The sequence below is a fragment of the Lepidochelys olivacea genome (assembly GCF_965140295.1).
Source record: "Lepidochelys olivacea isolate rLepOli2 genome assembly, chromosome: 8".
Taxonomy (NCBI): domain Eukaryota; kingdom Metazoa; phylum Chordata; order Testudines; family Cheloniidae; genus Lepidochelys; species Lepidochelys olivacea.
Window position 1 is genome coordinate 91,410,118 of NC_140418.1, and position 21,998 is coordinate 91,432,115.

The 21,998-nt window shown below is 41.4% G+C and overlaps 1 protein-coding gene across 5 annotated transcripts in view; it reads left to right on the forward strand.

Moving 5' to 3' along the window:
* DOCK7 (dedicator of cytokinesis 7) overlaps window positions 1–21,998 on the forward strand; it is a 147,891-nt gene that overhangs the window by 69,427 nt on the left and 56,466 nt on the right. For all 5 annotated transcript variants that reach the window (XM_084637481.1, XM_084637482.1, XM_084637483.1 and 2 more), the window contains 8 exons: window positions 10,633–10,750; window positions 11,634–11,704; window positions 15,024–15,162; window positions 15,425–15,526; window positions 15,777–15,863; window positions 16,506–16,737; window positions 19,865–20,029; window positions 20,856–21,025. In XM_084637481.1, coding sequence (XP_084493607.1) covers window positions 10,633–10,750; window positions 11,634–11,704; window positions 15,024–15,162; window positions 15,425–15,526; window positions 15,777–15,863; window positions 16,506–16,737; window positions 19,865–20,029; window positions 20,856–21,025 — 1,084 coding nt within the window. The remainder of the gene's footprint in view (window positions 1–10,632; window positions 10,751–11,633; window positions 11,705–15,023; window positions 15,163–15,424; window positions 15,527–15,776; window positions 15,864–16,505; window positions 16,738–19,864; window positions 20,030–20,855; window positions 21,026–21,998) is intronic.

Genomic DNA, 21,998 nt, shown 5'->3' on the forward strand with positions numbered 1-21,998 from the left:
GGTCTAAATTACAGTGTAAGGGTTCTTTACATTGCCAGAGGAATGTAAAAGGGCCTTACCATAAATGAGAAGCAATCTCTGTGTTTCAGATTCTGAAGGGGGCGGGACATCCTACAGAAGGGCAATTCACTGAGCCTGACTCTGATTTCACACCACTTTGACACTGGTAAAAAGAAAAGGAGTACTAGTGGCATGTGATGAAGTGAGCTGTAGCCCACGAAAGCTTATGCTCAAATAAATTGGTTAGTCTCTAAGGTGCCACAAGTCCTCCTTTTCTTTTTGCGAATACAGACTAACACGGCTGCTACTCTGAAATTTGACACTGGTGTAATTCAATGTACTTCAACTGATTTCCTCCTCAGCTACCCCAGGATAAGTGACAGCAGAACTAGGCACAGTAAATGTAGACTCATTGAGCTTGATTTTCCACTGCCTTGCACCTTCTCTAAGTTTTTTAATCCTGTGCACAATGGATGTAAAATGCTACCACTGGTGTACGTGAGTGAAGAATTCTGATTTGGCAGATTCACTTTGTAATCATTTTGCACAAGTGAATCACTGGGTTTCTGAGGCATCATGTGATCTGGAGGGCAAAGGTTGATGCTCATGATTCCCTAGGAACCTAAAGGAAACTCCAGCAAACCATGAGCCATCCGCATGGGGTGTCTGCCAATCCATGCTAACCCGCTTCCTTGATATCCTCTTCCTGAGTAGCCGTGCTACCATTTCCTTTATGCCTATGCTGGACAGTCCTCTTAAGTGCTGGGAGTGATTTTAGGACATCGTGAGTTTCAGCGGGAAATTCTGCAGGGGTTTCCATATGTTTGCAGGGTGAATTTTCATGGGTTTGTGGATGACGCAACCAAGAGAAACTTTTCCTGGTCGTAAGGCATGTGTACATTTAAATGGCTACAGCTGTGCCGTCGTAATGCTTTGGTGTAGACACTACCTACGTTGATGAGAGGGGTTCTTCCATCAGCATAGGTAATCCACCTCCCAAGAGATGATAGCTAAGTCTTCTTTTGACTTAGCACGATCTACACTTGGAGTTAGGCTGGCCTAGCTATGTCTCTCAGAACTGTGGATTTTTCACACCCCTGAGAGACGTAGCTATGCCAATGTAAATTCCCAGTGTAGACCAGCCATTAATTTAGCTTGGCTATGCAAAACCTCAAACTTTGAAATGCTGCATTCCAAGGGTGGGTGAGAGGGGCAAAGCCATACTTAGGCTTGGTCTGTACTTGAAAGTTATATCAGCATAGCTATGTCGGTCAAGAGTGGGGGGGAAAACCACACCCCTGACTGGCATAGCTATGCTGACATAATCCCCAATGTAAACAGAGCTGTGTCACTCTGTTTAGCCATCAGCGTAGCTAACATTGTTTCGGGCAGGTGGTGTTCCTACATGGACAGAAAAACCCTTTCTATCAGCACAGGCTGCGTCTACACTATGAAGCTATGCCAGCGTAACTATTCCAATTTAGCTATGCTAGTATTGTTTCCATAGTATAGACATACCCTAAGACCTCTCTCACCCTAAGATCCTTCTCCATAGCCTAGATTTGGCCCTAAATAAATAAAGTTTGGGTAGGGGTAGTCTTCCAAGGATGATCTGAAGAAAGTGTTCAGCTTTATGACTGGAACGATTGCCTGCTTTAGAACCAACCAGTTTGCAAGGAAACAATGAAGTTTTGAATTAACAGTGGCTTGTGGTGCAGTCACGTACAAATATAGGAAATCTGCCCCCGCTGATTATAATGTGCACTCTAGCACTTTTGGAGGATTTTCAAGGTTTTTCTTTAGAGTGCTGGAGTGGGGAGAGCCTCCTAGTTGCTCAACTTTATTTATTTTTTTATTTGCATATGTGCACATAACTCCGTGTCAAACAGGAAGGTGTATTGAAATGAAGTTGTTAACCTGGGCACTGAACCTCTGCATGATAAAAGTTTGGTGACATACAGTGAAACATAAAATATTAAGTGGCATGAAAATATTTTAAAATTCTGTTGCATAGATTTATAACTAGAGTAATATATTACATTGGAGCAGTAGGAATCTGAGTGATTAGCTCATGTACACCAGCCACAGAAAAACGGTAGGAGAGAATCTGGATAAAGTCCATAATTCTACTGCTCAGAACTTCATTATAAATTGGCTGGCATATGGTCAAAGAAAAAACAAGAAATAATCTGATATAATAGTCAGTACTTCACAGCAGACCACAACCACATTTCTCATAGTATCCCAAGTAGATAATCTTGATGAGACAACAATCCGGCTGACTAGGGCCCTGCAATGCAGTCTGCTAACAGGAGCCTGCAGTAGGAGACCATGTTTCAGGATTTTGTTTTGGAACAGTGCTGAGACAAATCACTAGAAAATGTCTTGTGGAAACATTCGTGCAGTGACAGGGGGATGAATGAACAGATAGCATCACAAGGGGCTGTGAATAATTAGGCATTTGATCCTGAAATGTATCTAAAAAGTCAGGCAAAGAAAAGATTTAAACATCAGGAGGGCAATCCATGGTTTTTAATTCTTTACCCTCAGATATTTTGAGGACTTTGGCCCAGTCCTTAGATCTGATGGAGCTACGCTGAGTACAGAACTCAAGTGGGGTAGGGAGTCAAAGACAGCTTTGTGCCACTCTGCGTTCCTCTGGTCTACGGTGCTGCTGGGGGCCAGCCCAGCCCATGGCACAAATTATCTTAACATGTTTTTAATTTATAACCAAATTTCCAAAAGATTTCATGTTTAACCTGATGTGACTTTACCCTGCCTGTCTCTTTACTTAATAGAACAAATCACAAAACTGAAAAAATGGCCATCACGAAAGGAATGGCCATCATGGGGGAGAGGGATAGCTCAGTGGTTTGAGCATTGGTCTGCTAAACCCAGGGTTGTGAGTTCAATCCTTGAGGGGGCCATTTAGGGAGCTGGGGCAAAAATTGGGGATTGGTCCTGCTTTGAGCAGGGAGATGGACAAGATGACCTCCTGAGGTTCCTTCCAACCCTGATATTCTATGATTCTATGAATATAGGTGCATGTATACACACACATGCATCCCTACCTTCCCTCAATGTGAGAGGTTTTTGGATGGTTTGTTTCTTTTTAGTTGATTAGAACCTACTTTAAGTCAGGTAAGAAATAAGCGAGTGTAAGATATAGAAGGAGCCATTTCTAGCTGAGAGAAGTTTAGCACAGCTCCTAGTAACCATGTCACAAGCAGGTTCTCTTTTGATGTCCCTAGTAAAGTGACAGGCAGGGTCCAGGTTCAAGTTTTGGCTGTGGTTATGTGCAGGAGGCATGCAGTTAGCCCAGCCAGCCAATAATGAAGTCTGTCTGATCACCTGTTATATGCAGTGTTGCTGTAGCCATGTTGGTCCCAGAATATTAGAGAAACAAAGTGGGTGGGGGAGGTCATATCCAGTAAAAGATGTGATCTCACCCACCTTGTCTCTCTGGTCACTTGTTGTCAGACATAACAAACAGTGGAGTTTTTTCAGTGTGAAAGGACACTGGAAACAAGGAGTTTATTTTTGGTCATTTGTGCCTAATCATTTCACCTCTGTTCGTCCCATTCCCTCTGCTATGCATTGATGTTCTAGAGTTCCATTGAAATCAAAGCAATGTGTCTTGATGGACAAAGTATTGTGGTGGCATTGAAGGTGTATTTCGCCAACATATTCAACATGTTAAGTAGCAGCATAGAAGTTAAGTAGTTTGTAATTTATTGAATGGTTTAGTATTTCCCTGAGAGAATGTGTAGAGGAATGAAGAGAGCAGGAGAAGGGGAGTCAGCACTCCTGTGTTCTCTAACTTGCTGTGTTAGCATTGACAAGTCACTTAAACCAGCCTGTACCTCAGTTTTCTCAGTTGTAAAAAGGAGGTAATACTCTCCTTCATAAGAGTCCTGTCACCTAATTTATGTTTATAAAGCACTTTGAGATCTTCAGATTAATAGTGTTAGAGAAATGTCAGGTAATTTTTTACAAGGTTCCTGTTTTGTGCTGTTTTGTTTGTATGAGAAAATAAAAGGGAATAAAACCAGTGCATTCATTTTTTGTCAGCAGTATTTGATGGTGTATCTACAGAACAACAAGTGTAATGTTATCTAAAGATGTTTGTTCTGCACGATTAAAGGGTGACTATATAGAAATCATTGCAAAGTTAACAGAAATATTCACTATCCCCAGGTCTGCTACAAACTCATAGTACTGTATTACGAGGTATTGTTAATAAAATTTGAAAATTGTGGTCTCCTGAGCTGTTTTCATGACAGCAGCCGCTAGTCACTTATTCCCTAGGCCAGTGGAGTCCATATACACACCAAAAGTTTACGCATTTAAGCAAAGCGTTGCACATGCATAACTTTAAGTATGTTTAGTAGTTCCATTGATTTTAATGGAACCAGTCACATGTCAAAGGTTGGGCATGTGCTCACGTCCTATGTTGCTTTGTCAGGGCTTTAGATTCCAGGTACGTTGTGATGAATGTGGCTAATCCATCGAATAACAGTGACTTTGGCCGTGGCTTTTGACGTTGACCGTGGCCTTGCTTACAAACTTGGCTACAAGATGGGTGGAGGAGGTCGTATCCACAAATATTGTGGCTTAATGGAACTGAGAGTGAAGAAATTATGTTACTTGCAGGACACATTCTTTATAAACAAATCCTGAAGGAACAGCACAGAGTATGTGTTAGCTCAAATCACTTCTGGCCTATTTGTTAAAATGAGCCCCATTTAATCTTTCTTCTTTAGCCTTTATTAGATTATGTTATGTATTAACTCCGCGAGTAAAATAATAATAATGCTGTGACAGAGTAGTCATATTTGTACTGAGATGATAATGATTACTGTAATTAACTGTGATATAGAATGCATAGTGCTTTATATAGATTCAGTGAGATTGATTGCTATACCACACAGTATCAGGGTTTTAAGGGGTGTGTCCATGAGATTACAGCCTATAAGAAGTTACTTTAAACCAAAACTACTCTATTGGCACAATATAATTCTCTACTAAATTCTAAGCATTTTCAGATTACTTTCTGTAGAAACTCATTAAATGTGTATGGTGCCCTATTGATTTTAGTCCTATTAAAAACTACATCCTGCATTACTTTACTCATGTGAGTATCTCCATAGTGTTCAAAGGATCTATTCACATGAGTAAAGTTAAGTACATGCTTAAGGATTTTCAAGATCGAGGCCTGAGTTTGTACTTGTGTCTGTGCCGAAATTTCTTTGGGCCCTTACAGTTTAATTTGTAACATTGGTGGAGTTTTATTTTAAATGATTGATATGGATAGATCCCTTATTATAGGAATTAAAGATGGAAAATACCTATTAGCCCAGCCTGTTCCTCCCCTTCCAGTGTTTAAAAAAAGGAAGATAAACATGCATGATAAATACATATGTATTTTATGCATGGAAAAACCCATGATAGTCATATAGTCAAAAGACTGAAAGTCATTGAACCCTTAACTTGGTGAATGCAGTTCAGATAAAGTTTTCAGTTAAGCAAGGCACCACTTTGTAACAGGGGGAGACAACTAATTGTCGTTTTCCCATACTGCTATTGTTCTGTAAGGTTTCAGAGTAACAGCCGTGTTAGTCTGTATTCGCAAAAAGAAAAGGAGTAATTGTGGCACCTTAGAGACTAACCAATTTATTTGAGCATAAGCTTTCGTGAGCTACAGCTCACTTCATCGGATGCATACTGTGGAAAGTGTAGAAGATCTTTTTATACACACAAAGCATGAAAAAATACCTCCCCCCACCCCACTCTCCTGCTGGTAATAGCTTATCTAAAGTGATCACTCTCCTTACAATGTGTATGATGATCAAGGTGGGCCTTTCCAGCACAAATCCAGGGTTTAACAAGAACGTCTGGGGGGGGCGGGGGGGGGGGTAGGAAAAAACAAGGGGAAATAGGTTGTTCTGTAAGTTACAAAATAGTAGAACTGGTTGAAAAATTAAAAACCACTTTTGCAAATGTTTGAAGTTGCTTTCCTTTTCAGAGTTTAAAACAAAGCCACTTTTTATTTTTTTCAAATATTTTTCATAATTTCCCCCCAGTAACTTTTCCAGTATTCCCATTTTTCCCAAGGAAAAGAGAATCGACCCTTGAGTTTGTCCTCAGTAAGGCTCAGAAGATGGTTCAAGAAGTAACTAGAGTTGAGCCACGGTACACCACACTATAATTAAGTCCAGTGCTCTTGGGCGGAAGAAGTGGTGTAAATGAGTATCACTCTAACATTAAGCTTTGAAAAAATGGATTTAAACAAATAAAATGGGGAAGCTAGTCAAAAATTCTAAAGTCAAAAATAAAAAAATGATGGGTGGGATTTTCCAAAGCACTCGTCACTGGCCAATTCTATTTCCAGCAAAATCAGTGAGAGTTTTGCCATTTATTTCAACAGCATTGGACTTAGGTCAATGCTAAGCACTTTTTGAAAGTCCAACCCTCAAAATACCACAACAAAGCCACAGAAGAGATTCATACCCTTATACAAGCCGGGGTCCAGGGGAAAAAAAACAGCCTGATTAAATGATAAGTTTCAAGAGATTATTCAGAGCCTGTAGGAGAAAATTGTCTCTGAGAGCTGAGACCTCACACTGCTAGAAAAAAAAAGATGTATTTGACAAACACGATCCTGAAGGGCATTCATGTCTTGCTACCTGGCTGACCCTCGTTAAGTGAACTTTTAAGGATTTTTATACTATGAATAAAACAAAGAAAATGTCTTTGGATTTTACTGAAAAGGGAAATTTTAATAATGGTGAGAAAATCCCTTCAAGAGTTCAGGATCGCCTCTTTATAAATGTATTCAAAATTAAGGATTTGAGAAAATGGCTGCAATCACATTACACAAATATTTAGAGAACTGCCTGGTGCTTTAATTTCCTGGGCTGAGAAAGACTTTGCAGTTTAACAGTTCATTTTATGAAGGTAAAAGTACTTTTGAGCTCCTTTGCAAATAATATAAGCTTTGCATACATTTTGCATAGCATTGCGGATGTCCTGCAGTAAAAGCCCTAGACACAAGTCTTTGGATTTAGAGCCTCTGGCTGCAACTTTTAAAAACCTGTGAATAAAACCACAAGGTATTAACTGTTACCTGGCAGCCGAAGTCCCTGTGGAGTCCTTTCTTCATCATCATCGATCGAGCATGTCTACTGGCACCTCAGCCCCATTCCAGTGGCAAATCCCCCCTCTGTTCTCTAGCCCTGTCCTCCACACAAATTTCTGGCCCCACCAGAGTGTCCCACTCAGTCTTAAGGAGAAAAGGAGTACTTGTGGCACCTTAGAGACTAACAAATTTATTTGAGCATAAGCTTTCGTGAGCTACAGCTCACTTCATCAGATGCATTCATCCAATGAAGTGAGCTGTAGCTCACGAAAGCTTATGCTCAAATAAATTTGTTAATCTCTAAGGTGCCACAAGTACTCCTTTTCTTTTTGCGAACACAGACTAACACGGCTGCTACTCTGTAACCACGCAGTCTTGTCTCTCTATTTTCCTCCTCTGAAACCATGCTAAGACTGTAGACTTTTGACCTTCAGGGACCCTGCCAACAAAGCTGTGCCAAATAATTAACCCTTAACAGCCCAATAACTTGGCACAAAGCCCACATAGCTAGGCAATCTTTGCCATGACTTCACATTCTCTCAGCATGTTCAGAGGAACATTATAGCCTGGCTGGGATGCTGACGATGTTATCAAGTGCCCAGAATGTTGTGCAAAACAAGTGATGAAATGAGCCTTTATGATGAAGTGACTCTAATGAAGGAGGGAAGGCTTGTTTGGTGGGGCTTGATGGCTTAGCAGAGAGGAAAAATAATTAGAACTTAATAGGAGAAAGGGGAAATGAAGATGAAACTGGGATCTAGCACTTACTGTACAAGATCTGTATGAGTGAAGTGGTTCCAGTTACATCAGTTTTACACTGGAGTAGCATCACTGATGCCAGGGCCTTGTGAGTGAGCGGAGAACCAGGACATGCTGATTCAGGATCATATTCTGATTGAATAGCTAGGCATTTTTTATCCTGTTATGAACTGTATTTAAGTCCCCGACAAAGCACACTTATGACACCACTGGCTGTATCAACTAATCGTCAGGGGCAAATTTTCAAAGGCACAAGTAGGAGTTAGGCACCTAACGCCCATTGGCTATTAATGGAAATCATACGCCTTACTGCCTTTGAAAATTTCCTCTTAATATACATGATGATTGTCCTAGCAGCCTTTATTTAAATGAGAGAGAATCAAAAGGAAGTGGGGGAGGAAGCAACTAATCGTCTTCCCCCCCCATATTTTTGGTTGTGAATTTATCCAAAGCTGATGAGCCAGATCTTAGCTGCAGTGTGACAACCTCTCTAAAGTCATCTTGTGGATTCCCTCCCTGCTTGGGGATTCCTTGGGTGGAACAGAGAAGCTGTGATAGCTTCTACCCCACCACCTCCTCCCAGCCCCTCGGAGAAGAATGGATGTTTGGATCTAGGGTTTTGGCATGGGCCCAACTCTACCATTCTACATAACTCAGCCCTAACACTGCCTTTAATATAGGGGTCTTGTAGCATGGCTTCCCAAATATATTAAATCCCTAAGCACTAATAATGTTTTTAAGCACTTAATATTTTAAGCACTAATAATATTTAATGAAAGTTTTGCGATCAAAGTGCATTTTAAAGCAAATTTTAATTTCTGTTTTTAAAAAGAACATCGAAGAGTAAATGTATTCATGCCTGAACGAGGACATTTCGCAGAGCCACAAAAAAAGCATGAGCCACCCTCTGAAAGAACAAGAGAACGTTGATTAGGCATGGGGAACAATGGGGATGAAATTCAAAAGCTTCATTCGGCATGAAGGACTTTGTTTGAAGAGAGTAAATTTGCCGTGTGAGAAGTAGGCACATTCCACTGCCTGGAGAGGGAAAGTAATCTGAGTTCACCGTGCAGCCCCATGTTGCATTCTGGAGCTGTAGAGTTGAGCTGCTTTGTACAGGAGCCGACTTTCAGTGGGTACCCCCTTAAAAGCAGCTTTCTTTTCTCAGAGTCTTGCAGACGATCTCAAGCCCAGTGTTATTCCCACTCTACATGCACAGAATTCTTATAGAAATTAGTGGGGGCTCTGGATGCATAAAGAGAGCAAGTTATCTGTGATGACAATCTTAAGAGGAGCCTTTTGTTTTTAGTCTGTCACTGCTGATGCTCTGGGGCTGCTGCTTATTACATTGATGAATTGTCTCGCTGTTCTTTTGTGCCCCCCACATCTGTGTCTTGTGTCCACTTGTTGTCTCTTGACTTAGTAACCTAGACTGGGGAGCTCTTCGGGGCAAGGACCATCTTTTTGTTACCTGTGCATTAGAGTGCTTTGAGCTAGTTCCACTTCAAAGAGGACTTGTTCATTTAGACAAGCCCTAATTGTTTTTTGGCAACGTAGAAGACCCTTAAGTGGGTGTAAATTATATACATGTCCAATGTAAGGACTCTGTGCTGCGAGAGTGGTGTAAAGGGGCCATAGTGTGAATGAGAGTAAGGCCATGAGACTTTAAAGTGCTTGGTCTCCTCTGATCTGTGCTTTCCAGGAGCCAGTGAGGTCTTGATGCTTGTGGATCTGTGAAGTGGGTGGATGTCCCAGCTTCCTCTGGTTCACTGGGCTGGGGCAAACTGTTCCCCCACAATAGAAGCGTGAGTAGGAAACGCTGAGTGTTTGAAACTCCTGGGGCCTGATTCTTCTTTGCCCTACACCTTGTGTAGTCATTTATACCTGTGCAAAGGGAGTGCAAAAACTTCCACCAAATCAGAATAGTAATGCACTACATCTGCCTTACGCTTGCTTTGCACTGGTGTAGATGACTGCACAAGGAGCAAGACGATGAGGAATTTGTCACCTGGAGGTTCTTCTCTCCCCTGCAGGGGGAATTGCTACATAAGAGAGAATGGAGCCTATGGTTCACAATTCTGTTGGTGATGCACGAGTCAGAATAAAATCCAGCTCACTTGTATGGGTTTTGCAGGCCTAAGAGGAATAAAAAATAGTAAAACCTTATTTCAGTCACCAGAGTGAGCAGCTACAACTAATAGACAGAGCGTGCAGATCTGCTGAGTAAGTAGGTTCCATTTCTATATAGTCACGTTTCAGAGGAGAACTGCACTTTGAGACTGTCATGGTGTCTTCTCCGTCATCCCCTCACAAGTGTCAGCAAGGCAGGTGCTTCATGGGAGACGGGTGGGTGGGTGTGTTGGACAGTTTAAAACCATGCACATGCTTCCCTATTGATGCTCTCACTTTCCAAGGGAATTGTTGATGTGGTATACTCGTTGAACAGAATTCTTTTTAAAATGGCAAGAAAGCTTTAGAATGGCAAGGACCTAGAATTACTGTATCGGAGCCTGTCACTTAGTTGGGAGAATTGAGGTTTGATGTTTGGCGCATGAGTTATAACCAAATCACCTTTGAGGGTGGAGTGAGAGGGGGGATATAAGGAAAAAAATACCAAGTCCTTCATATGTTCCATTGAATTTCTATTTGTTTTTGGAGATTATAGCATCAATAGTTGTGTGTGCTACCCAGAGTTTTCATGTTGAGGTAAATGCTAATGCTTCTGTCTTTTGCAGAAATCTTCTGTATGTCTACCCTCAGAGCCTTAACTTTGCCAATCGTCAGGGCTCTGCCAGGAATATCACTGTGAAAGTCCAGTTTATGTATGGAGAGGATCCAAGCAATGCCATGCCAGTAAGGAATATGCTTTGCTTTCAGTTCCTGTAATGGCTGGGTGCTGCCAATGTAAAGTGTTACCGTCTGCACCGCAGCCAGAAAGGTGGTGCAGTAACTAGCGATGCTCTGAAAAGACCTTTCGGGATGACTGTTTCTGTTGGAATTAAAATAAGAGCATTTCAGAACACAGCACACATTTAAATGCAGTTTGTCAAGCAGCTGAGTTGCAATTGATGTTCCAGCGCCAGACTCAGGAAGTCTGTAGTGACCGCCCTTTAGGCTGGTAATGTAATATTTTTGCTTCAGTGGCAAAAAAATTGAATCTTATGATCTAGTCTTATTCAGGGCCAGATCCTCATCCAGCAGAGCTCGCTGAATTACACCTGCTGAGGATCTCTCTGTGGGTTCCTTCTCCCTTTCCCACATTCACACTCCCATTCTTTTGCTCTCTCTGTTCCCCTTTCTTCCTTCCTCCTTTGGTCACACTTGCTTGATTCCCTCTGTATCTCATCCCCTTTTCTTTCTCTGGTATCTTCTCAATTTATTGTTTTCCTGCCTCTTGCTCTCATGCAGACTGGGAATCTTGCACTCTCTTGCCAGGGTCTGGAAATTCTCCTGGTGTTGCCCAGCTGAGAATGAGAGCTAGCTGTACCACATGGCTTCGTGGGCCATTCTTTGGCTGGCCCCACTCCACCCAATTTTTGCAACTGAGTTTATGAAATAATTTTTAAAATGATCAAGAAAGATGTTGTATAGTAACGAAGGGACAAATCCTCAGCTGGTCTAAATCGGCACCGCTCCATTGACTTCAGTTTACAGCAGCTGAGGATCTGGACCTAAGCCTCAAATGACGTAGAACTCTGGCGCAAACTCTAACGCTTCTTATGTTGTGTTTCTGCAGGTTATCTTTGGTAAATCTAGCTGTCCCGAATTTTCAAAAGAAGCATACACAGCTGTAGTATATCATAACAGGTAAAATACAAAACCTGCTTTTAAAAAATGATAGGGCCTAATTCACCACAATGCTACTCCACTCAAGTCAGAGGAGTTTTACTGGTGTGAATGTGGAGCAATTCAATGTGAATCTGACTCATTATGGTTTATTTAGCACTGACAATACAGTCAGCGCTTATCATATATAAAATAATAAAGACCGCTCCTAATATTCCAGTTGTACTTTTATAGAGATTGAGGGCCGGAGTCTGCTCTCACAGGGATGTAAATCAGGAGTATTCTGGATAAAACTGATGTGAGAGGTGAATCGACTCCTAAACGTTTCCTTCTTGCAGAACATTGAGCACGCCAGCCTGATCCAGCGAAACACTTAAGCACAAGCGTAAAGTTAGGCATATCAATCAATGGGGACTGTTCATGTGCTGAAGTTAAGCACATGCTCAGAGTATTTGGCATCTTGCAGTTCTGAGACCAAAAGTTCTAACTCAGACACCCTTACTCAAATTAATTGTCCTTACTCATGAAAATAGTCCCATTAAAGCCAGCGGCACTACCTGAGGCAAGGAGTACTCACCTGAGTAAAGAATGCATAAGTTGGCCCCCCTTCTACATTTGTTCACAACCTCTTACATTTACAGAAATGCACTAAAGGACAAGGCTCTTACTTCAGCGGGGCTGGGATTGGACTCTGATTGCAATGTATAAAGCTTAGTGAAAACTGTATTCCGTATGGTTCTAACTTAAAATAAGCAGACAATTTGGTAGTTCGATACAAAAATCAAGCATGAAATCCTGGCCTCATTGAAGTCAGTGGATGCTTTACAAAGATTTCATGCCAGATCTATGAAACGAAGTCATGTGCTTGCTTTTTGCTGTAAATAGAATGAACATCTCATTTGAAAATTGACCTAATTTATAATTATTAACATTCATTCAAAAGCCATTAAATAACAAGTCTATGTACTCCACTTGTCCTTTATATTTCCAGAAAGCAAATTCATTTAGTCATTTCCTTTTTAGAATAAAGCATACTTTTTATTATTTTTATTAGTAGACAGGAAAATTGCCTTTGTTGAACTCAAAGATGTTTATGAAAATGAGCAAAAACGCTGATAAATTATAGATCTACTTCCAGCTTGAGGTGGCGTGAGGTCCAGGAATTGATTGTTTAAATTGTGGACCATTGTTAAAATAGTACTGTTGGTCCAAAGGACCTGTGAACATTTTAATGTTTAATATTAGTCAATCAAAAATTGGGAGTATTTTTATGAAGATTTTCCAACAGGCACTATTGAATAGCTCTCATACAGCAAGGGTTAACAATGTGTGCTATATACACTTGTACAGCCTAGAGTTATGGCTTTCCAGAAATATGTAGGCTTCATTTCCAGTTCTGATGATTCACAAGACATAGGACATGTTAAAAATCAGATCATTCTGATTACCGTTGTACCTCTTCCCCATTTCAGTTCTGACCTTCTTTCCGAAGCCACAGTCTCTAGACTGGTTAGAGCTATAACAAATACTGTTAAAACTTAAGATTTTCAAAGGAGCCTAAAATACCCAAATTCCAGTGAAATTCACTAGGACAATGGTTTTCAACCTTTTTTAATTTGTGGACTCCTAAAAATGTTCAAGTGGAGGTGTGGACCCCTTTGGAAATCTTAGACATAGTCTACAGACCACCAGGAGTCCGCGGATCCCAGGTTGAAAACCACTGCACAAGAAGATGACCACGTCACTCTCTTAGGGTCTGGCTTCACTGCAAGGTTAACTCTCGTGATCGGCACCCAGGTCAGCCTAGCCCTGGGTGTGAGCAGCCACACTGCAAAGCCAGACTCAAATTATTGTGTCCTCGTTGATGCTAAGCTCCCCCATGTGCGTTGCTAAGATTTCTGAGGGCTTTAGCCTGTAGCTCCAGCCTGGCCAGCTAGCCCAGGCTTAATCCACCATCCAGATCAGGTGAGGGGGTTCTGTGTGTAAATGGGAATGAGGTTAGCAGCAATACCTGAATAAGATCCCAAGTTAACTCTGCCGGAAAGACATCCCCTTAAAAATCCCAGCCAGAATCAGAAACCTGGAAAACTCAGCGTTCAAATGGCATAAAACATTAAGCTCCAGTCCAGCAAATCCCTTAAGCACAAAGTGAACTTCAGTGGTGTGAGTGGCACATGGCTCATGTGGTTCAAGTGAAGCACCCATTTAAGTGCTTTGTGAACTGGCCTTAATTGGCACAGTAGACTCTAGGGCGCCTCTTGAACTTGGAAACAGGAACTGCAGACAAGGCCGTCCCTAGCTATTCTGGGTCCCTACGCAGCCCCCCCATGAGGGTGTGTGTGTGTGGGGCCACAGGCCTCTGCTGGGGTGGGGGTGGGGCTGGCTTGGGGGGGAAGAGGGAACCGCCCCCCAGCACTCACCAGCGGCGTGGTTGAGGCCGGGTTGCTGTGCTTCCTGCCGCCAGTGAGTGCAAGCCCGGCCCTGCTTCAGTCCTCAGTAGGGTGACCAGATGACAAGAACAAAATATCAGGACACATGGAGGGGCAGCCACAGGCTCACCCCCCTGCACCAGGGCTGGCGCTAGGTTTTTTGCTGCCCCAAGCGGAAGAAAAAAAAAAAAAAAGCCGGAATGCTGCCGAAGCAAAATATCGGGACAAATGGCGTCCCGCCTGTACATCGTCTGGTCACCCTAGTCCTCAGGGGCAGGAAGGGGCCGAGCAGGGGCTGGGGGCTATGGGGAAGAGGTGCGGCAGGGGCTGGAGCAACATGCAGCTGCGCAGGGCACCAGGAAATTTGGTGGCAAATTTCCTGGTGCCGTACACAGCCGCATACTTTGCGTATGTGTAAGGACAGCCCTGACTGCAGATGACATCAGCAGCAGCATGGGAATCTAGGGTTCACTCCGATTTTGATGGGAGAAGAAATGCAGCCTGGTAAAATGTTAAATTAAAAAATAAAGTCTGGAAGCTGATCAGATTTTATGTACTGTTCAATGAAATAGCGAAAATACTTTTTCTAATTATTCAAAAAGATGACTCCCATGTTTAAGGTCCAAAGTATTATGAGAACTTTTGGCAGACCAGTACAAATATTGTCTGGACTAATATATTTTTCCAAACTCTGATCAGAAAGTAAAACTTGTAACCCTCTGAGGTACTCCATTTATTTCCTTCTTTGCACAAAGAGTTCAATCTAAACCAATCTAGAAAGGATTTTGGAAAAAATAAACATCCCAAAAGGTAAAGCAACCAGGCTAAGCGTGGTTTATTTGAATGCCAGTAATAATCCTAATTACAGAATTTGTATTGATAACTGAGTTGATGATTTTGTTTCTAAACAGATCTCCTGATTTTCATGAGGAAATCAAAATTAAACTCCCTGCCACTTTAACTGATCATCACCACCTGCTTTTTACTTTCTATCATGTCAGTTGCCAACAAAAACAAAACACTCCTCTTGAGACACCAGTTGGATACACTGTAAGCATCTTTCTTTCTGTCTTGCTTTCAACAAAATCAGATTTTGATCCAAAGCAGGATATATTCATAATGTATTTGTTTTTATTTCCCTCAGCATTGTCACATCATTACATGACATAATTTGAATAGTGCTTCAACTTGTAAAAGTCTAGAATGGCCACTAATCACACATTAGCCATGTTTCCATCCAAAAAGTTTGCTGTGAATTTCAACCCTGTAGGACTCAAGATACTGTGTTGTTTTTTCCCCCCCTCTCTTAAAGTGGATACCAATGCTTCAAAATGGACGTTTGAAGACTGGTCAGTTCTGCCTACCTGTTTCATTGGAAAAACCACCACAGGCTTATTCAGTGCTTTCTCCAGAGGTCAGTTATTGCTCATGCTGAAATTCCTCAGCAGAAGATATAAGTAAAAAACTATAGAAACCTTTGAAATTCCTAGGCTATTTCTTGGAAGCTGTTAACTCTAAAAAGTGCTGTGTGTATCATCTGACAATAAAATGGAGTTAGTATTTTAATTAGAAGAACCGTAGCTCTACAAAGGAGGTGTTTTTTCTTTTCCTGCAGGTAATGCCTGTGGTGTCTCACAGTTAATGATTTTATTAATTTCCTATAGGTGCCCCTTCCTGGAATGAAGTGGGTAGATAATCACAAAGGAGTTTTCAATGTAGAAGTTGTTGCCGTATCATCCATCCACACACAGGTAACTACTAATAGTGGACGTAGTCACACATGTAGCTTGATAGTCATTTGACAATGGTAACATTGAATCTCCCTCTTGTAATAAACGTGTAATAAACTCATGTCAATTTCAGTGAAAGCTTAAAGTAACAAGGGATGTAAAGTTCTGAGAGGACTGAAAACTGAACCGTTGCCCCAAATTCTGCTCATAGTGCACCCTGGTAACTGTAATTGAAGTCTGTGGGAGTTTTGGGTGCATACCTAAGGACAGAATGGCCTGCAACACTTTCAGCTCTTTGGCCTGTGGCCTATATCCTTGAAATTTTAGATACCGTGTACTACTCAGATCTCAGACTTTCATTTTTTTTCCTGTTTATCTTTCTCTTTCTTTCCTAAATGTATCCTCTTCCAGTTGTACTTGAACTGTAATGTGAAACTGCACTTCTTTTGACTAATAAATCCTTCACATACTTTATTTTGAAGTCCCAGGTTTCTTTTTGGCTGTTTTTACATATTGTGTTTTGTGTGTGATGTGATTGGAGGGAGGGGGTTTGCATGTGCTTTTTGTTTTGTTGATAAATCCACAATGAATGGCTCACTTAAGATAGATCCACTGAGGCTTTGAAAGTAACATATTTATAAATCTCATTTTATTTGTGTGTAGGACCCTTACCTCGACAAATTCTTTGCACTTGTTCATGCTCTGGACGAGCACATGTTCCCTGTGCGAATAGGAGACATGAGAATTATGGAGAACAATTTGGAAAATGAATTGAAGAGCAGCATTTCAGCTTTAAATTCATCTCAGCTGGAGCCGGTAGTGCGATTTCTTCATCTCCTGCTTGACAAGCTGATTCTTCTGGTAGTGAGACCTCCTGTCATTGCAGGCCAAATAGGTATTTTCTTGAAGTTTTATACAAACACAGTTGATAAACTGATGCTTTCAACTTTATTATATTTGTGTAGAAATTAAAATAGTCCCATATTCATGCCAACATTTTAGGAATGCAAATATACAATGTATCCTCAAAATAAAACATGCTGGCATCTGGATCTGTAGTGATACATACTAGAAATATCTAAGGCCAAGATTTTTCCAAAATGACATATGAGTAGGGTCGCCTGATGTCCTGATGTTAGGGGTTTTGTCTTATATACGCAACTCTATCCCCCTTCCCCACCCCCTGAAAAAAACTGTCTCCATTTTTCAACTTGCTATCTGGTCACCTTTATTATGAGTTATGGTGCCCAATTTAAGATTCTTAAAGAGACCTGATTTTCAGAGGATGGGTGATCAGCACTTTCTGAAAACCAGGACCCATTAAGGTATCACCAAGCTGAGCACCGAGAGTTTGGGACCCCAAACATCCCTAGTCACCTTGAAAAATCTTGGCCTAGCTAAGATTAGATTTAGATGTTGTTCGTTCATGAGGACATAAGAACGGCCATACTGGGTCAGACTAAAGGCTCATCTAGCCCAGTATCCTGTCTTCCGACAGTGTCCAATGCCAGGTGCCCCAGAGGGAATGAACAGAATAGGTAATCACCAAGTGATCCATCCCCTGTCGCCATTTCCACCTTCTGGCAAACAGAGGCTAGGGACATCATCCCTGTCCATCCTGGCTAATAGCCGTTGATGGACCTATCTTCCATGAACTTATCTAGTTCATGTAGTCATTATGAATCTAATCCTGCCAGCAGGAATTCCACCCTTTGCCTCCACCACGAGCAAGGCAGCTCCACACAACTCTCTTATGGGCTGGGCTTAAATGACATAATTGAGCACTTAGTAGAATCTGTCAGTATTTAAAGTCCTACAGTTCAAACACAGGTGAAGAAGCTACTTCTGTACTTACTGTCCACAGTGTGCTCAGGGGATTGTTTGATTAGGTAGAATAAGTGAGCAAGTTGTTCAGGTATGGTGTGCTTCTGATAAGCAAGTTACTTTTCACTCCTGGAGCACCGACAATAAATATATACAGTTGGAATTTACTGGTGGCTGCCTTTGAAAATGAATGAGTCTTGTACTCTAAGGTCATGCAGATACTTACCCATGCTGTATGTAGGTATGATATCTTGAATAGACAGGAATAGAATTAATACACTTTGGATGAGGTTGATGATGTAGGTGTTCCAGGGAAATAGACTTGAAAATTAACTACAGTGACCTCTGCACCGTTTGCGCAGTGATATGTATTGTATGCCAGTTCGGAGATTTAGCTTGCCTTCTAAAAGGAGGAAGGATTTCAAGTGTGAATGTCAGTTTATATAGTACAGGCATTGGGTCCTATTCTGCTTTTAGAGATCCAACACTGTCTTCATTGAAGTTATTTTGGATTTATATCAGTGTTAGTGAAAGCAGAATTTGGCCCATTCTTATTAAAACGTAGCATATCAAATAGTAACCATTTTAAATCTTAGGATCTGAGTCCCATTTGTCCTAAGCCTTATTAGACCACTCTAATAATCTAAAGAGGTCTTGTGTGAAAATTATATTCAAGCCCTCATTGCTTAAAACTATAAGTTGAGATTTTTAAAGCAATTTAATGAATTTAGACCCAATGGAAGATATGTCTAAATCCCCTAGACATCTTTGAAAATCACTAATCATTTTCTTTTTTATTTGTTTGGGAAACGGTGTGTTTTTGAAACTTGAAGAGTGGCTCTATTTTTGAAAAAAGCTCTCTTGTTCCACAAGTGTTTTTTGTTTTGGGCTCATGAAACTGGTGGCTGCCTTTTAAATAACTGCGGTCATACACAGGTTCCAGCTACAAACATGGGTCTGCCCATATCTTGTTAGCCTATAGCCACATTAGGTTTTCTGTGTACTCATTTTTAGAACATAACCGGTTCAGATACAGAACTGGGCAATTCTTGTTGGTACATTTCAAACTTCAGTTGCAGCTTGACTGCAGCAAAACTGTTAGTGGAGAAGAATGCCGTGAACATCCCAAGGATTTTATCTTTTCATTAACTTGTGGCCTTAGCCTGCTCCCATTTGTTCTAAGACTGAGCCTTAACATCATTAAATTTGGTATTAAACCAAATGGAGGCTTATCACTGCAGCTCGTATCTGCTCCTTAAACTGTTTGTTAGAGTTGATCCAAATTTCAAGTACAATATTGCATAATGACAGGTTTCAGAGTAACAGCCGTGTTAGTCTGTAATCGCAAAAAGAAAAGGAGTACTTGTGGCACCTTAGAAACTAACCAATTTATTTGAGCATAAGCTTTCGTGAGCTACAGCTCACTTCATCGGATGCATACTGTGGAAAGTGTAGAAGATCTTATTATATACACACAAAGCATGAAAAAATACCTCCTCCCACCCCACTCTCCTGCTGGTAATAGCTTATCTAAAGTGATCACTCTCCTTACAATGTGTATGATAATCAAGTTGGGCCATTTCCAGCACAAATCCAGGTTTTCTCACCTTCCTCCCCCCCCCCCAACGCAAACTCACTCTCCTGCTGGTAATAGCTTATCCAAAGTGACCACTCTCCTTACAATGTGTATGATAATCAAGGTGGGCCATTTCCAGCACAAATCCAGGGTTTAACAAGAACGTCTGGGGGGGGGGAGAGTAGGAAAAAACAAGGGGAAAATTTCCCCTTGTTCTCCCCCCCCGCCCCCAGACGTTCTTGTTAAACCCTGGATTTGTTCTGGAAATGGCCCAACTTGATTATCATACACATTGTAAAGAGAGTGATCACTTTAGATAAGCTATTACCAGCAAGAGAGTGGGGTGGGAGGAGGTATTTTTTCATGCTTTGTGTGTATATAATAAGATCTTCTACACTTTCCACAGTATGCATCCGATGAAGTGAGCTGTAGCTCACAAAAGCTTATGCTCAAATAAATTGATTAGTCTCTAAGGTGCCACAAGTACTCCTTTTCTTTTTGCAATATTTCATAAGAAACTTTTTGTGTTTTATGACCTGCTCTGAATGGAATGAGATATTATAGTGTGATCACAGGTACTGCTGAACTCTTATGACCAAACTGCTCACCTTACTTCTTTCAGTTAACCTGGGTCAAGCGTCTTTTGAAGCGATGGCATCAATCATAAACAGACTGCACAAAAACTTAGAAGGAAACCAGGACCAGCATGGCAGAAACAACCTTCTCACTTCCTATATTTATTATGTTTTTCGTCTACCACATACCTATCCCAATTCACCTTCACCAGGTATCTTCACTTCTTGTTTTTAAAACACATTTTATTGAGAAATTGGAATTGAGTTTGGTGAAAGAGCTTTGTTATATGTAGCTGAATGTTAGAGAGAATATTGTTCCTTGTTTAGAACAGGTGCTAGCAGCCATCCCTGCTGGGTTACATCTCGGTCGTTAGCTTGCTGTGTGACTCAGTGGACCCATCTGTACAATGGGTTTAATAGTACTTGCCTACTTCAAAGGCTTAATCAGTTAATGTTTGTAAGGTGTGTTGAGCATGTCAGATGGGCTGTGTTCTATAACTGCAAAGCATACGTAGCAGAAGGCTTCTATTTTAGGAGTAAATGTATTCTTTTGTGAATGTACACATAAGACCATATTCTCCAGATTGGACAGACTGGGCTTGACACAAATCTGGAGTGGAGTTAATGTGACATTAAGCCATGTTTGTGACACAGCGCCCCTTCCCCCGCCCCTCCAAGCGGGCTTGGGGCCGGCAAATATCAGCATGAATCCAAGCACAAGATAGAGCAGCTTGAAGGCTGCTTTATCTTACATCAGTTGCCAAAAGTCCCCAGGGGCCATTCCAATAGTCAGGGATCAGTGGACAGAATGGCGTTCTGACCATGCCCCCTTTTTCCCAGCCACATCCCCTATACTGGAGAGCCAGGTGTGGGGATGGCACAGGAGCTGCTACAGCTACCCTATGCCATCGGAGGAGTCCCCTGCTGCCCGGATCCACCAGGTATGCAGACGCTTTGCAGCAGCAGACTGGTGCAAAGCAGCCACTCTGTGGCCATGATTTATAACATTACAAGATGTTCTCTTGTGTGAAATTGTAGGTCCCGGTGGTTTGGGGGGATCCGTGCATTATGCTACTATGGCTCGATCAGCTGTCCGACCAGCAAGCCTTAACCTGAATCGCTCAAGGAGTCTTAGTAACAGCAATCCGGATATATCTGGGACTCCGACCTCACCAGATGATGAAGTACGGTCAATCATTGGAAGTAAGGTACGTTTGCACAACTAAGGCTCCTAGGAAACTCCATGTTTCTCCTCAATCTTAAAGCAAATGAAGAAGGAACTTTAATGTGTTTGTCCTTTCAAAAAGAAATCTATATTCACTCATCCTTACTAATGACCCCTTCAGTGTGTTTTCCTATGCTGGGAAAGTAGCCGGCATCTTGCTCCCAGAACACATGCCACTGTTTCTATTTGACTTGCTAAAGACCCCTAAGAGGAGAGAGAAACAAGTACCAATCAGATCTTACCCTGCCTCCTGACAAGTGTTCTCTGTAAAGACATGGTGGCTGAGAGGGCAGGACTCTTTTTTTTAATTTTATATATATTCTCTGGCCCTCCGCTGGTATAAAGTGTCACAGCCACTCCCCACCAGCACCACCACCCTTCCTTCTTCCTTCTATCTTGAAAGAACTTTTACACCCAGTCCTTGAAAAATCAGCTAATCAGGTTTGTTAGTAAAGTCACACACCTGGGTCAGTTTGACATTTGTCAATCCTGTATTCAAAGAAAGGCAGGGGAGGCTTGATCTGAGTTAGAGATGTCACTAATTTTTGAATGACTAAAAATGTAATTTTCTCACCAGACAGATGACAAGATAAGTTCTGTTTGGTGAATCATTATTTTAAATAAATAAATAAAGCAGGGACTAGAAGACTTAAAAAAGTTTAAAGATCCACTTAGCTGTCTCACTAATTAAACAACCTTGACCTTTTGTGAAATGCCTAGGGGAGCGATGTGCATGTGGAATTTACACAGGATATTAGACGCTTTCCATGTGGTGGCTGAGTGAATAATGTGGCAATAGAAAATGGAAAGAGATTTTTCTTCCAGATACATACTCTGTGCTTAAAAAGCTAATGTGTAGACTACTGTTAATGGAAATATTTCTTGCCAGTAGCTTGGTCAGCAGATACTAGGCTGAATATGAATATACAGAATGTTAGATAAATAATTACATTTAA